We start from the raw sequence: 17968 nt of genomic DNA, 5'->3' as shown, positions 1-17968 counted from the left end.
AAAGAGAGCTCTGTCCCGCTGTCTGTCCATCTGCAGACAACACAGTCCAGGAGCAGGAATGAGGAGGAGTGAGTGCAGTGTCTGAAAGCAAACTGCGCACTTCTTCTCTCCCCCCCTTCACTCTCTGGAATACGTCTTAAAGGTGCAAAACTTATTATTCAGCATAAAACAGAATGAGATGATTGGGGATAAAAGCCTCATACAGTCAACCCAGGACAAAAATACAGGCTATTGCTTCAGAGTGCCTAAATAGTTTTAGAAATATAAACCAGTTATATTTCTAAGGGCAAGGGGAACATGAGGACTGTACCACCAATTTTCCATTCTAGGCCTTTCTTACATGACCCCCCAAATTTATAGAAAATTTTAGGTTGAGACAGACCTTCCTCTGAGGGTCAGGGAGTTTGGTCTCCTAATCAAAGCAGCACTAACATCAAAGCTCTCTGAGATGGCACAGATACACTTCTCTTGTAGCGAAACCAGGGTACATCTCCAGGTACCACAGAGAACAGTGTACACAATCCAAGAAACTTAAGTGCAAAAACAGTAAAATGGAAACTATTTACACTATAGTTAATCCACTCTAGCACATTTAAAAAGTCATTATTATTCCCTACAGTTAACTAGGGAAAACTACACTGTTCAGTGTGCTTTATTTTTCCCCCTCAGTATTAAAGCTTTGATATAGACAGGGAAAAACAGTTAAAAATTTAAATAAAAATATACTGTCTTAAATTATATTTACCAATTATTGAGGACTTCAAATACACACTTAAAATGTATAATCATGTTAATATCATTATCATAATAATGCTCTTCAAAAAAATCACAAACTAATAACAACTCCCATCCCCAAAAGAGATTTTTCCTCTCTTTAAATAAAACAGTTTGGATACATTATACATGACTTACACTTTGTGGGGAAAAAAAAAAAAGATGATGCATAGAGTTTAAGCATAAATATTTCAGTTCATTCTACTTCTCAAATCATAGAATGAATTTTCAGTTAAATGGCAGTCCTGAGGTTTTATAAAAAACAGAAATTATAACAATTTATATTGGCACATGTGTTGAAGCATACGTCCAATTATCCGCACAAGCCTATCCTTCAGACAAAACAAAGCCTCAAAAATCATGTGTTAGGCATACTTGAGTCACTTCCTAAACAGAGGCTTGAAAAGATGAAAGAGTGCTATTGCAGTTTGCCTGAATGGTTCACATCATGACATGATGCAGAATTAATTCTGTACACAGCAGGCTCATTTTAGTACTCAGCAAAATATAGCAACTTATAAATTTCATAGTGTTAAAGTAAGAAGCAGCCTACAAAAACACTAAGAAAAAAAGTCCACATATCTGCATTGTCTGCATTGCATTTCACCTACCAGACTTAATTAACTGCAACATGATAGCTAAATCATTTCAACAGAAATTTAAAATACCCACCTGTTTTGGGGTCAACAGAGAAATATGGCTGTCCCTGAAGAATACTGTACACTACTCTGGCACTGTTTCCATATGTGGGGTCATCTGCATCTGTGGCTGTCACCTGTAGAACAGATGTACCTGTATATATAGGAAAATAAACATTAACTTGCAATAAATAAAATTTTCCAACAAATATTTTCAAATATATTTTAAAAAACTCTAAAATCCTCACAATCTAAAAAATGAGATATTAATATCATGCTAGCATAATATAATTTTTAAGGAAAAATAGTTACACTAATTTGAAAAAAAAAATTGTCTTTATATGTGTATGTGTAAATTGATTACACACATACAAACTTAAACAGAAATTACAGAGATGTAAATATAAATAGTAAGTATATAGCATGCATATTTACATATGTTCTATATTCTATACACCTAGATCCCAAACTTGGATATTGACTTCTAAATAACACAGATTTATGGACTTCAGGATTATCTTTATCCACAATACAAATTAATGTTGAAGTATTAAAAGTAACTTGTATAAATGTCCCCAAATGAATAAAAGTTGCTGAATGAATAAAAAAAATCTAGCTATTTTAAGGCATTAAATATCTGAAAATGAAATAACTTCTAGAACCTGTTTGGGGATGTAAATTAGAAAGATGAGTTCAAAAGACAATTATTTTTTATGCTAGTAATAAAAACCACTAGAAGAATAAAATCACAGTTTCTAGCATATTACTAGGTGGGATAAGTTATGAGTAACCCTTTTGAGAAAATGAAATGCATAAGTACTGCGCAGATAGAATGGACACAGTGATTTTTTTCATTTTAGTGTATTTTTCAAGGCATGTAATGATAAATCTTTGCTATCACTGCCAAACACTTCCCATAAGAAATCAGTGAGTGTAAGATTGTGAGTTAATAAAGGCTCAGACTTCATTCTACTTGTTTATATTTATGCAGACACAGCTTTATACAGGCTCCTTGGTCCAGCATTAAAATACCATAATAATAACAGAACAGGCTGCTCTCACTTAACTCTGCATCTGAAAACAGATTCTCATCTAAATTAACCACTGAGGTATCACATCAACTCTGAGGTGTTCAATTTCACATTTAGTGGAGAGGAGAAATGTGTTTCTGAATTGAAACTCTTATCTCCTTAATTTGTTGTGCTTTGATTTTCCTTATAGAACTGTTTCAGAGCACGCTACCTAGATTTTTTCAGATGCAACTAAACCAGGAGATGTGCTTTAGCAGCACATCTGATTTATTCTGACTGCTAAAAGGCACATAATCTCAGAGACCAGGCAAGAGCTAATCTAAAACAAGATTTCACAAATATATTTGGCATGGACATCAGTTTCTCCATTCCAGTTGTTCAGCCTCTTAGATCAATTTCCATTGCACAGAAGCATTTGTCAATGTGCACACCCTCAGTATGCACTTGACTTAGAAGTATGTAAAGTCATGGAGTCTCACTTCAGGTGCAGCAAACTAATCATTCAAACCTCCACTGATTTGGTTTCTACCCTCTTTGAGAAACTCTTCATTCACTTTTACTGTGTTAACTTGGACACCAAGAGCCGCTGTTTGTATCTCTACTGCAGACCTAGTAAAACTGTATGTATATGCTCTGCATACTTAAATGCAGTGTCTTCTTGTCTCTGAAAAGCCCAAGTGTATACAGTCTCACAGATAAATGTATTAACAAACCAAGTATAAGGATCCTTGGATGACTTTGAAGTGGAATATTGTAATAAAATCAAGCTGGAGCTAGTTGTATGTTCACAATTATTCAGATGTTAATGTTATAGGTAACTAAACTACTGTGTTTGTGTTCATGTGGAAAGGTAATCAAATGTGAATGAAAGTTTGTGTATTTTTTCTTAAAATGTTCTAGAAATCAGTTCAGGCCTATTTATTTGCTATCTAAACATAGCAAAAGAGGTCATATCCGGGAGCAGACATTTCCTCCTGCTAGTCCATGACATTGGAATGATGTAATGATACATTTCTGTAGCCCAGTTTGCAAATAATTTCTAGCTTGAGAGGGACTTGTATGGTTCAACCTTGTGGAATCACTGAAGATTAATAGGTCATGGATGCAGAATGATTTTATTTTGTAGTTGTGTGAAACAAAAGCATATCCATTCAACTGGTATAGTCAGTCACCTACCAGAGTTTACTATCCAGAATGCTGGGCAATCTCTGTACCTTTTTGTCTATAGTTTTTCCTTTTTCCAGGAAAACAGTTAGCGACAGTGTGAGTTTCCATCAGCACTTTTCCCCAGAACTCTAGGAAATCGAGATAGGTCTTGAACTTGATAAAAGTATTTTGGCTATTTCAGAAGAAAAAAAATCAGAAATTTTTTCATAATTCTCTCCTCCTTTGAAGACTGTCTTCTCTCTCCTTATTTTAAAAGAATCTTCGTGCTTGTAAAACTCATTGATGTGAGAGAGAAGAAACAGAACCAGCGAAAGGCAGCTTCTGACGTAAACAGCCGACTGGTCTTTTTTAGAATGAATGGAATGCCGTTGCATCCAAAAATTTGCCACAGTGATTTTCTAATACAACTGTATCTCTCTCCCCTGAAACACCTGATAATAGCAATTTAGTATCAAATAGTGGCAAAGTGTTCTCTTTCTACCTAGAAGAATCCTTAGAACCTCAAATTTTAACTCAACCTTCCACCCTGCCTCTCAAACTCTCATCTCTCATGCAGTGGAATGAAGCACTTCAGAAGCTTAACTTCTTCACTATCTCACACAAGCACACTCAGCATTTTATAAGATATCTGCATACCAGCCTTTTGCCCAATTCTTGCACAAAAAAAAAAAGGGAAAGGGGGTACTTTTACCTTCCAACCTTCCAACTACTCCTTTCCAAGTTAGCATCATTCTGCATAACAATTCTGGATACATTTGTATCATTTTGATGCAGCATAATTTTTTTGTTGTTGAGCTAGGTGTCATTAAGTATTTAGATAGAGAATTACACAGCAGTGCTCTCTTGCTATTTTAAATGTTAAAAAGAAAAAAAAAAAAAAAGTAATTAGCTACAAAAGATAAGGATCTAATTCCTCTGGACACCGCAGGAGAGATATGAACATCAAACCCATACCTTCTATTCTTCCTTTACTAACTTACTGTGAAAGTTCCTGTCAAGAAAGTTTTGCTAAGAAAAAATTTTGTCACTCCAGGTAGGAAATAAAAATGACATTTTCCCCCCAACTGGAGTCTCTGCTTATTCAGAGTACAACTAGCATTTCATATGGTCTCCAGCTACATTTCAGAGCTTATATTTTGGGCATTCTGTTTTCTTAGTTAATGCTTTATAAAGAGCTGTAAAAGATGTCTGTATGCTCTGAATACCACTTTGTATGCTTTGGCAGGTTTTTTTTCCTAGTATTAAAAAAAAAGATTATGCAATTTGGGAACAAAATTGTATTTTATTTCAAAATATCTCCATTTTGTTTTCTCTCTCTCTTTTTTTTTTTTTTAATATATAGTTTACAAGAAAAAAATTTGTGAAGCTGTATCTCAAAGAAAAGCTGAAAGGGAATATTGCAATTTGTCTCTCTGAAGACAAATTTTAATTTTAATGAGGCAGTTCCATAAAATACATCTGTTGAGAATGTAAATATTTATGCATTACTTTTCATAGTTGTCTATACTACTGAATCTCAAATGGATCAATATTTAACAAAAATATTAAAAGAAATGATAAAAAGGTGAAGTTTAATAAATGCAGGGATAGTCTGCCTAACTAACAGAATTCTTAGCACTGTCTGAAAACACTAAAAAGTCAACAAAACATGATTTACATTCACAATACAAGAAGTTAAATAGGCACCTGTAATAAAAATCATATTTGTGAACAACATTGTCTTCCAGATTATCTGAAATTATGACTACCCCACATTAGAATACTCTCAAAAGAAGTTTGGAAATGTCTACTGTGCCTATTAATTTCTTAAGCAGAATTTATTTGGTATACTCTTCTTACCAGAGAATCACAGAATTGTTAAGGTTGGAAGAGTCATCAAGAAGTCATCTAGTCTCGCTTCTAAACTATCTCAGCACTAAAAATTTTGCATGGAGATTTTCATTCATTTTGCAGCTGACAATTGACGCATCTGGAAGTCTTTTACTGACTGAAAAATAATCTTATTTTCTTTTAATTTACATAAAGATGACTTTTATAAACCTTAAAGCAGACTACAGAGATCTCAGTGTAACTGAGTTTTTCATACTACAGAAGAAATAATTTCAGATATAAATTTTGGTTCTTGAACCAAATTTTATGGAAAAGTTTCATTGAAGGCAAGGAATAGACATTTTCTTTCATTTCTCCCAGAATAGTACATAAAGCATAAATAGTATGTTTATTTTGTGTCACATTGAAAACTGTGGTCTAATGTTTGCCAAAAAAATTAACAAAACTTTTCTCTACTCCCTTGTCTTTTTCAGTGACTTGAAAAAGAAAAGCCATAAAGGTCCTACAGCTTTTAGAACTAGATTCAGTTCAAGTTGTGGGGAAAATACCAGCTAGGATCTTGAGGAGACAAACAAGAACCTGCTGCTGAAACTAGGCAAAATGATGGAGGTCAAAAATAATGCTACTTAGCATGAGAACTGTTGCAGAGAGACAGTAACTTTGAAAGATCTTTAAGTAATAATATAAAAATCAGAAGAAATATTCAGAGTGAGACCTTCTTAGAAATTCACAGAATAACACCAACAAGTTCAGTTATGTATAGACTCCACAGCTAAATGCCAAAAACTATTCTAATTATAGAACTAATAAAAGTGACAGAGGTATCTCCATCATTTGACACAAAGAGTGTATCCTGTGGAGGTAGTAATAGAATTAGTCTTCCTGAAATTGCAGACAATAAAAATGCTTTCAGAGAGAGGAGGAAAAAGCAAATAGAGATAATAAATCTGCAACAAAATATACTGTATACCTACAACAGAAAGCCTGTATGCTAGGATATGAAAGTTCAGGTTTATTCACATAACACAAAAGCCTTTTGGAATAGATATTTTAATGATTTGCCTCAGGTACAACCAGTAAAGTATTTTATTTATAAAACATTGTAGTGGTTTTGGTTTGCTAATTTAAATTGTTATTAATTTTGAGGTTTCCTGGTTAATGTACTAATGAGTGTGGTGGTTTTCAGCATCAACATCAAAATGTTTTATGCAAAACAGAAGCATCAATTTTCTATTTTACTAGTAAAACTTCATTGGTTTACCATAATCCACTCTGTTTTACACCATAAAATACCACCCAGATCATTCAAATCATTCTTTGGAAAACAGTACCATGTATGATGCAGTTGAATAGTAATACCAGATTCTGATTACTGCAGAATTATGACTTACATTCATGGAAAAATTCTCAATATTGAGAAGATGAAAGAAAAATAAAACTTTCATTAATATAATGCAAATAAAAAATTATTACATCAGCTACTTCTGATTTTGAAGATAATATTGATCTCTCTTCCATTATCTTTCCTCCAATGCAGAAAATAAAATGCCTCTGAAGGTGGAGGAAATAATCAATTAAAATGGTTTCCATTAAAGACAAAGAAAACCAAAGAAAGAGAAAGATGAAGTTACACATTTTTGGAAACAGTTGGTAAAGGAAATGAATTCCTCATTAAGATAGCTTGTGGTGTAATGGGAGATAACTGAGATAAAAGCTTAGATGATACTGAAATTAACTGCAACTCTAGCAGTAAAGCTTTGTGCCACAGTGAATTATCAAAGAGAGTTGAAAAGGTTTTGTACAGAGCCAGAATATCCTTACTGGAAGCTCTATGCATTCACTGTAGCAATTCACGCAAACATGTATTGTTTGCATTGTCCTGGATTTATGATATTACTCACAGAAATGCTGCTCTTTTGTCCTTGTAAAAAATTCCGTTGGCAATTCTTCTATTAGAGGAAAGTTATAAAGTAACTTCAACACCAGAGAAGTATTAAATAAAGAAAACTGATTGCATAATGCAGCACCTCATAGAATAAGAATATCTGAACAATGTAAAAGAGAAAACCAAAGATTGGTATCTTTTTGAACTTCAGTTCACTTAATAAGAAACTTGATAAATAAACATATGTCTAAAATAATCTAGGGAACTACTGTTCCTTTGTGTTTAATTCTGTGAATTGTATAAACTGCTCATGTAAACCTAAGAGAATGCCTTAAAGTTTGCATGAGGATATATAAAGTTTGCAAAGTTGAATGAGGATATATGAATACATCTTTTTTCTAGAATGGAAATTACAATTTGCCAAAGAATTTATGTTAAAACATACATTAAAACATGTATGTTAAATAATTAAAGATTAATAGTGACTCTTCTCTTTCAACCAGCATGTGTGTGTGCATATTGTTTCCTTACTGTGAATGTCACAAGTAACATATGGGTTGTATTTCATGTCTTATCATCTCTTCTTCTCATCTCTTAACTCCAATGTTTTTAACATACACTCAATGATGTGATGATAACTTTGACAAACAGTATGTGACATTTGCACTTGTTAAAAGACTGTTGAATAGCACAGTTTGTTTTCCTTACCCATTTCAGACATCTCTGGCACAGTAACAATGTATGGTCCATCTGTAAATTTTGGTGCATTGTCGTTGATATCCTGCACTTTGATAATGAACTCAGATTCGGGCTCGAGTGGCTTGTTTGTCCGTCTGTCAATAGCTTGGGCATGAAGCACGTAGTGTGTCTTCTGCTCTCGATCTAGGCTTTTGGTTGAATGGATGTCTCCAGTTGTGTCATCAATAATAAATATAGTCCCTGCCCCTTCTCCAGTAAGAATGTATTTGACTGATCCATCACCTTTGTCGGAATTGGAATGCAGCTGTAGAATAAAAACACATAAAATCATATAAAATTAATTAAATTTTTCATAAGGTATAAAAACTATATATTACAGTCTGCACTCTTCTATTTTGTTTTCACCTCTCCCAGTGCTTGCTATAAATTGTCATATGATCTTTCTGGCAACACAGTCACTTTGTTGAGGGTAATTTTCCACCCAGCATAGTTAATTACTTAAACTGGGACTTCTTGGGTTATGCATCCATTCTAGAAAACTTCCCTAAGTCAAGAACATTCTAGTAACTGTGATGGTTTTTGTTTGATTTAGTTTTGGTTTTAGTCCTTCTCGTCATTATTTTACAGCACTCATTGCTTGAAACCCTGTCCTAACCACTAAACCAGATGCATTCCCACTGAGAATTGTCTACTGCAATGACGGTAATTCAGTCCCACCTACATTTTCCTCTGTGGCCCCAAGGACAGCATTATTTACTGTGAAAGGAAACTGCACACTGTGCCAGTGGCAGATGTCTGTCCAGAACTACTCTATTCCACGACAAAATATTGGCTTTTTCTTTGGATTTTGTTCTTTATTTTAAGATAGAAAGTTATCTAATTTGCTTGTATTTAAATCATTTCTAGTTAAATGGTGAAGTTTGACAGAGACTTTCAGCATCTTCATTGTTCATGACACCTTGTACTATGAAATACAAATTAAATATATTATACTCTTCCTTTAGTACAGTAAAGTTTTATTTTGTTAGGGGAGTGGAGGGTGGAAGGAAAACTTAGTAAGTAGATTGGCATGTTAAAAGATAACATGAAATGGCTTCCCACTGCCTCACTGTTCCTAACTTGACTTTAAAGAATTGCCTGTTTATAACCAAATGAACATGTGTTCTTTGATAAGACAGGGTGATTTTTGTATAAACTGAGTTTTATGAATTTGTTTTTTTTCCTTTGAAACAACTTTAAGAACATAATGTATTTATTGAGGAGCATAATAATAACAAAGTGATAATGCAGAAATGAACAGCCTCAGGTATTGTGCAGTTATACTGTGATGTGAAATCAAGAGGGAAACTTTCTTATTTTAAGAAGACATTTTTATCCTTATCCTACTGCCCTGAATATTTTTTAATATCTGCAGTGTGTCATTATGAAATTTTGATATAGAACCTGAGCAAAACAGAAAGAAAATAACATATTTTTAATTCATAAGATGCAAGGTGTTATTTTCCTGTTTTCATTCTTAGTTCAAAAACCATAGAGGGTTGAATAGAAAGAAAATAAGATTTGTATGGTAGAAAACATCTTTTTTTTAAATTTAAAACACATGATACAGAGGTGATGGTATTTTCTCACACACTAGGTGTATCTTTTTTTCTGAGTCTTTGTCTTGCCCTTGAAACTATCTACCTTGTCTTTTGTAAAAGGAGTAAGCATATGGTTCTTGATGAGATTTTTAATATTTTTAATAAATTAATGAAATTATGGTGTTGCACATAATTTATATATTTTATGGGAGGGGATTTGGAAAAGAGAAATTTAATAAATTGAAGTTTTTCAACTCATAAAAATTCCAGCACAACTTCAGTCAATGCACTATATATTTATCTGAGTCACATGAAGATCTGACTGAATAACCAACATGAACAGTTCCAATAAAAACTGTGGACCCTTTTTATTCTTTTCTTAATCAAAAAAAGAAAGAAGTAGCAAAAGGGTCTGTTTGGCATGCTTTTATAGGGCAGCAGAACAGCCTTATACATTTCATTTACAGTGGTCATTGGCAAAATTAATTGCTTCCTGTCCTTAGAATAACACTGTATCAACAAAGGAATAATTCATTCTATATAAAACACCAAGAATTCAAACTTCCTACAGTCAAAATGTTATTTTAAGTGATTTATTTCTAAGAACAAGAGTAGTGGGTATTCTAGAATAGGTTTACTGCTATTTTAATTTCTCAGAAACAATTAGCATTGTAGGATCCTTTTGGGATAAAATGAGCCCTCAATGCTAGTGTTTGCAAATGTCAACAGTATAATGACAAATTTAATGAGTTTATAAGGAACTCAAAATTAATCTAAACTGAAAAAGATCTGAAGGCTTTCCATCGTACTTCTTTCCTTTTACCTCTACAGGGAAATATGTAGAAGTATATTCAGGTATACCAAATAGAGATCCCAGAAAAAATCACCTCATCTATAACTGGAATTATGAACACACTAATCAATTTAAAAATTACTAGGTAAGAAATACACAGAATAAGGAATTGCTGTAGAATATAAAAAGTAAGGTTCTTCAAAACACCAAATATGAATATAGGCATGCCATTCCAATCCCATACTGCAGAAAGACACATTCACAAATTCATTATGATGGCACAAAATGCATGGACCATTTTGAAAATTAATAACATTAGCTATTTTTTATTGTGAAGAAATCACTTTTTTTACTTGTCATCAGTGAAGAAAATACAGATTTATTTTGAATCAAAAATAAATCTGTATTTTACATCTTTTACATCTAAAAGAAAAGTTAGGAAACACAAAAGATACTCAGCTGCTTTCATGGTCAATAAATTATATGTTAATCCTGCTAAACATTGTGTTACTCAATAAGCTTCAACTGAAAAATATAAGCAAGAGTATCATCAGAAGAAAACTATCTGTATATTAATAAGCACTGAAAGCCTTCCATTTACAACTAGGTATTTTAAACTGCAGTTGTAAGGCAACAACTGAAAAGGAGTAAAAGCCAAAAGAAGCTCCTGCTTCCTTACTTCCAGATATGTCTTATATTGTTTGAAATACAACACTTTGATTTATGCCTTTTAACTTCTAATGCTGAATTTTAAACTCACAAAGGAGGATTTTGCATAGCAAAATCGCATTTTCTTTGTCAGTTGTTTATATTTCAGTTTTCCTGCAAAGTAAAGATTAAAGAACTGTTTGTCTTCTTTAATTCTTCCATCTTAGTACAAATTGGTCCAAGTGGAAAAATATCAAGACTTCTCTCAAATGCTTATTTGCAATATGTGTTGTGCTGAGAGAGCCCCTGGGAATCTCTACTTCAGACAATGTTTACTAGATTAACTAGAGATTTATGTCCCTGAGCATGGTGCACTTCTCTCTTTTCTCTCTGTACTATGAAATCATCTCCACAACAAGAGGTTTACTCCACAAAAACCATTTCCAATTAGAATAAATGTTATTCACCTCTTAGGTTACAAATACATGGTTTGGGAGAGTGTATTTCTGCAGTGCTGCTCATAATAGTTTCTAAAAGACATTGAGGGAGCAAAATCTAGCTGAACAATAGTGACCTTTCTCTCTGCTTGGAACTGCTATAGCTATTTCTCTTTCAGATTAATTTGGCACAGAGGAGAATGTCACTAAGAAATACAAATGCAAGCCAACCCATGTTTTGTTCAGACCTAATTCGTGTGACCTGGGGAATTCTTAAATCAGATCCCTAGAAAGGATGTGGCCCAGCCAGAACCACTGGGGGAGTCTCCAGTGTCCCAGTCCCAGGGAGCTTCCTGATTCTGCTGATCTCTGACAGCAATGTCTCCAATTCTTCAAACTGCAGTCAGTGCAGAATTCTGAATTCCCCGTGGAAATGTGAACTCTATTCTAAGTAATGGACTGGAAACATTCTGCAAACATTAGCACAGATTTGGTTATGCTTCCAACAAGAATATATCTGTTTAATATTCTGAATCTGTCCACAACCAGAAGCTGCCAGAAAGATTTCAACTTTCATCCCCTTCAGTCATTATTCCTGTCTTTATTTCTCTGATTTTTTTTAGGGAAAGAAGAAGATGAAAATGATAGCAAATGGACATATCTGGAATATCCTCTTTGTCAACCTGGTGGCCTACACTTCGTGACATATTTAGTAGCAAGTTGTATCCAGGAAGATTTATGATGGTTCCTCAGTCTTTAACTATCCCACATCAGCAGTGAATGACTGATTTTGCAGAACAGTAATCAAGGTGTCCCTGTTTTGCTAAGACTTCAACATTTTTCTTCCATCAGTCCATTTAAAAGCTCATTTTCTTTTTGAATTCCTGCAGAAACTGCAGAAGAGCTACATTAATCAAATGCATGATTTGCAGATAGATGCAAATATTTCAGTTAATAAGTATATTCTTTATATTCTTATATTAATTTTGACACTATGAATCTTTAAATACTTTTTTTGATGCACTAGCATATTAACTGCTGTAAAATGAATTCACAGATTGAAGGCTAATTACCCACCTAGTAAAGTGTTGTTACTGTTTGTAACTGAAAAATGATCAAGTGGCTAAAGCCTAAATCACAACCACAAATATCAGGTGACTGCGGCTTAGTCACTGGCCTAATTCACTACCAATCCACTTCATACATCTGCGTTGTATTGGCTGATGTGTAGCCACTTCATACATCCAAATATTTAAACTTGTCAAGCAACAGACCACACATAGGCAGACACTACTGGACAATAGGAAAGAGGCCCAATGGGAAAAAAAACACATCAGTAGGTCCTACAAAACCAAAACTCAATCCAAAAATTGAGAAGAAAGCCAACATCTTACTTCTCCTGGGAATGCAGAATGTTAAAAACTCACATTGATCACCATGCTCCCCTGCACTTGCCTCAGGAAAACAAGCTGCAACCAGGAACTATGCATGACGAGAAGAGAAAAAAGCCTGGATAAGAGGGGCAATTGTAAAGCAGAAGAGTTGTCTATTAGTGATTTAACTGCATGACTGCTTCCTCCTGTTTGCTTTAGTTGAAAAATCTGCATTATTGGAGCGTAGTGTAAGTGGCATTTTAAGTGGACTGCTTATGACTTTTACAGTATTTTTAATTGGACTACCAATAAATTCTTGATATATGATCTGGATATATCTTGTTCCGGAAACAAAAAATATTATGAAGAGATTGCCTTATACGAACTAAATTAAAATCCAAGGCTGATTGGAAAAAATCAAGAACTTGCGCTAATCTAATGAACTTAAAGTGGTTATGTACATAAACACTTAAAGTATTTTGAAATAACTGCAGATAATTAAAATTATTGTTGCAAAATAATAAAAAATAAAATAACTCATACAGGATTCCAAAAGCAAAGCCTGAGTTATGGTAGTAACTCCCATAACTACCATTATGTCTTGAATAAATATTGTGTTCAGTTCAGAGAGCACCACATTCTTTCAAGGAAAGCAGCAGAATCTCCCCTCCTTAATTTTATTGTCACTGTCAATAGTTTAACTTGACAAGAGGGACCCAGCACAACACTACTACAGTAATGTCTACCAGTGAGTGCCCAGCCCAGAAGAATGACAAAATTAGCTAAACATGAGGTATGAGCTTTAACAAAACTAGAGGATTGTATTAAGTTACTTTGCTTTTGTTACACAGGACAGTTTATTGCCTCACTAAAAACATCAAAATGTGGAGATATATATAAAGATTTAATGGCAGAGCACTAACACACTGAGTAAAAATATTTTAATCTTCCCTCTAATAAGAACTACAATCATACTGGCCTCCTTTGACATTTATATAGACAAAACAGTTAATTTAAAAGAAATGTTATTATTAGTAGTAAAAACTGCATTTAAATTTTTTCTTGATGGTACACACTACAAAAGCAGAGTCTAGCTGATACTACTGAAATGTTCATTGTGTCTATGCAATAAAAACATTGTCAGATTTGCTGCTGACTTGCTTCCCTTGGTCTGAGCTATAATATATATTTTAATGAAAGACGCTGCTCTGGGCAATGTCACACATTTTGATGGAATTTTCAGAGGGAATCATTAGCCAAGGAGATAAGTGTACTATCTGTAGCAGTGTCCACAAACTGACAAAAAGTTATTCCAAACCCTTGTCAAACAGAGGAAGAAAATAGAAAACCGCAATTTCCCCCATCTGCTGAATGAGTTTTCTGAGATAGAAGAAAAATAATTGGATTGCAATCATCCAAGAAAAACACAACTGAAACAATATTAACTTCACAATATAACACTATAGCACACAAACATCTGTTCTTGCAAGATGTTTCTGTTTGCAAGCGGCTTCTCTGAAGTCTGCTCCTTTGCTGCAGCCATTAGGGAAACTGCAATGGCAGAAGTATGCAGGTGCATGAGCAATCACATCTGAAACAACATCAGGCGTACTAAAGCAGCCACAAGTGGTCAACATTAGCTTCTATTTTCTCTCTAAACAAAAGAACTCCAGGGAATGAAAAAGAAAAAGAAAAAGAAAAAAGAAAAGTCATTCTACAACAACACAATAAATTGTTATATATAAAAAGCCTGTAATTTTGTTTTCAAAGGACACTATATATTTTTAAGAAAAATAGAATCCCAAATTGTTCTTTTAGTGTACTATGTGTCCATACTGTGCATCTTCCATATGGAAGAAAAATAATTACACTCTGATGAAATTTTTATCTGAGCTCTCTTCACAGCAGTAAGCTTTCATTTCAGACATCTTTCACTTAGGCAAATGCTGTGATGGGCATAGAATATATTTCTTTTTCCCCAAGAACTATGATTTACATAGTATACGGGTTTTAGAGTTTTTTAAGAGTTTCAAAGATTTGAACAGAAGCAAATTAATAAAAATAAGAAAAAAAAATCATATTTGGTCTTCAGTTTTCAGGGCCCCTTCACAATTACTGTCCGTAAATCTTACTTTAAAATCAATAAATCTGTAATCTATGTAATTCTATGGTGATAACTTAGATTCCTAGATCCATTCAGGAGGACCATAAATTTGACAGTTTGAATCCAAGTGCCTTGATCATATACTGCTACTCAAATAAGCCTTGACCATACATCATCATCATTGTAAGAAGAATGTTTTGCTTCTGTTTGTGTTACTAAATCATAACAAGGTGATGATAGGCCAGCATAAAGCACTTCTAAAAATCTTACCATCCCTACAGATGGGCACAAGCAGTAATGGGAAATAGAAGCTTTTCAGTACATGGAAGTACTCTTGGGCACAGGTCCTGCAAACCTCTCACTTAGACCACTGAAGCTCTTTGTCTGTAAATGCCTCAGCATTCAGCAACACAGTCACAGATGCATTTAACCTCAAAGATGCCAAAGGCAGTCCTACGTGCCAATATCGTGACTTGCATCACCTGCTCAAGTCAGCCTGCTTTCACATGAAAGGATGTTTGCTTAAGACACTGAAGAGGTCAAGGTCAGAAAAACAGTAAATACATTAAAAAAACCCCAAAAAACCAAACTAAAACCCCTAGAGATGCAAGAGTTTGGGCCTTGGAATGTCACTGATGAAGTGAAAAACTATTCTTCACTGAAAAACATTGTACATTTGTGACAACAATGGACTAAAAGCATGCATAAAAGCAGTGTGTTTCCACACACTCTTTCTGCAGACTTTCTACAGGTGATTTTGACCTTGATTTCTGGTGCTTCTTTTGTCAAGTTACTCTCATTGCACTTTTTTTTTTCATGTGTACAAAGAGGAAATCAAACTCTTATTTTTCTTTCTATTTCCAATACAGAAGGCAAAAAGGGAAAAAAATCTCTTGTAATAGAGCCTTCCAAAGAGAAAAGATGTATATCTTTTATTGAACAGGAATGCCAACCTATGGATTATTTAGGATTTTTCAATATGTGAAAAAACTATTAGTTCTCTAAAACCCTGATCAATGAATTTTATACTATGTGTGATCTCTATGCATAGAGCTTCTCCTGATATTGAGAGTGACAGAAATAGCTCCCTGCAGCACATAGGTGTAAGTATAATACTACTCAAACTCTTTTTGAAAGTACCATTTATTTGTTTGCTTGTTTGTTCGACAGTGCTACAGCTAATACTGTTTACACTATGAAAGATCTGAAGACAGCACATTAATTTTTAAGCTCTGGGAAAACAACTCTGCTGTGTACTCATGTGATATTCTAAATTACTTCTTTTTGCTTTGCTCTTCCTAAGAAATACTAATAAGAAGAGAAAAAAATAAATGTGTGATTTTCTGATGTAGTATTTGTAAGCCATGTAAAATCAGCTAGAGGAAAATTTTTTGCCAGGGACCTGATTACTTACTCAATTACAGAGTTTGATTAGGAAAAAAATATTATGTGGAAAAGATCAAGGAGAGATAATTAATTTACCAGCTTCCTTTTATCCCATTCTTCCACAAAACGTTCACACATTTTTGAGTTTGATGTCTTTGAAGCTAATTTGCAGAGAAATTTTAAAGATTGTGTAAAGAAAACAGGTTAGCTACTGTCCAATGGCTTCTATTTCAGGTGAAAAAGTTATTTCATTCTGAAGAAACTGAAAAGAATGCACTACCATGTGTCATCAAGGACTGCATATATCATTGTTTAAGAAGGATTTAATCTCCATATTTTTGTGAACTCCCTATCAAAGCATAAAAATGCATTTTCCAAGTAAAATATATACATGTTTTTATTATTGAAATTATTTTTTTCCTTTTTGGTCATTTTATTTGTTAAGACTTCTTTGTTATATGCTGTTGAAATATTAGGAAGTAGTATCGTAACATTGAATATCAGAATATTAACAAATTGGGGTATTGATTCACTGCTTATGCAGTATTAAACCCTTAAAATCATGTTCTGGTTTTGCATCTGGAATGTTATTTCATCTCTTTCATGTGGTCTACAGCTTTTCTTCTTGTTGGATGAAATTTATATTTGTAAATAAACTGCTTCTGTACAGAAGCATTTCCATTACAACTCTCACATCTGATCACCCTTCTTCTGCATCTCTCTTAGAAAAGAGTATCTTTTTTTTTTTTATTTATTGTTTACAGACACTACACTTTTCTTCTTCCTTTAATATAGAACACTTCCTGTTTGCTAGAAACAAGAAGTACTACGTGACACCGTAGAAAAAGATCCCCAGCATCACGTTGAGGGAATGAGGGAGTGTTTCCATAAATTTGAAAGATCATCTGTGCCTCAAAATCCATTGATAATGAAAAATCCCAGCTCTGCTACTTTGAACACCATTTTTGTGTAAGTCAGAGGGTTCATGATCAGAGCAGAAGCTTATCACCAGCCCTCTCCACAGATATGTCATGTAATGACTGCAATAACAAAGTGACAAAGCGACCCTGACTGTTACAAAGAGGACTATAATTTCATGAGTAGGAATAAAAAAAAATAAACATATCAATCCAGTGAATGAGACTGTAAATAACTTTTCTTAATTTTACCATGCTTTTTGTGGGCTTTTACAAAAACATTTTGGATCCCATATGTATGTAAACTGGGGAAATCTAAGAACCTTTTCTGTGTATTTCCCTGCTTCACAAAAGCTTTCCCCAGAATAAATACAATTTCTGAGCTCAAAGGTTTTTAATCAGGTAATTCCTACCTATTCGCACATTTTTTTCAAAGTGTTACTGCTTCTTTTGTCTTTCTAGATTTATCATGACCCACTGCAGTCCATAAAAACTTGAACTGCCACTAATGCAAGTTTTTGATTTTAAGACATAACAAACCCCTCATTTTCACATTTACTTCAGTACAACTTCCAGACTAGTAAAACACAAGTTCTGAAAATGTTTTAAAAACTGTTTTATATTACAGTTGTTGACTGGCTGGTGTTTTGAAACAGCACTCATGTAGAGGCCTGGTGTGATGTGCAAAAGTTTTGCTGCATTTTGC

General features: G+C 33.8%; 1 protein-coding gene across 2 annotated transcripts in view; it reads right to left on the bottom strand.

The window, feature by feature from the left end:
- The window catches only part of CDH18 (cadherin 18), a 177027-nt gene that overhangs the window by 116513 nt on the left and 42546 nt on the right, over positions 1 to 17968 (bottom strand). For both annotated transcript variants that reach the window (XM_030943315.1, XM_030943316.1), the window contains 2 exons: positions 8034 to 8328; positions 1447 to 1566 (listed from right to left, as the gene is read on the bottom strand). In XM_030943315.1, the coding sequence (XP_030799175.1) occupies positions 1447 to 1566; positions 8034 to 8328 (415 nt within the window). The remainder of the gene's footprint in view (positions 1 to 1446; positions 1567 to 8033; positions 8329 to 17968) is intronic.

Source organism: Camarhynchus parvulus, chromosome 2, assembly GCF_901933205.1.
Source record: "Camarhynchus parvulus chromosome 2, STF_HiC, whole genome shotgun sequence".
Taxonomy (NCBI): Eukaryota; Metazoa; Chordata; class Aves; order Passeriformes; family Thraupidae; genus Camarhynchus; species Camarhynchus parvulus.
The sequence above is the reverse complement of the archived record's forward strand: the minus strand, read 5'-3'. Positions and strand labels throughout refer to the sequence as shown.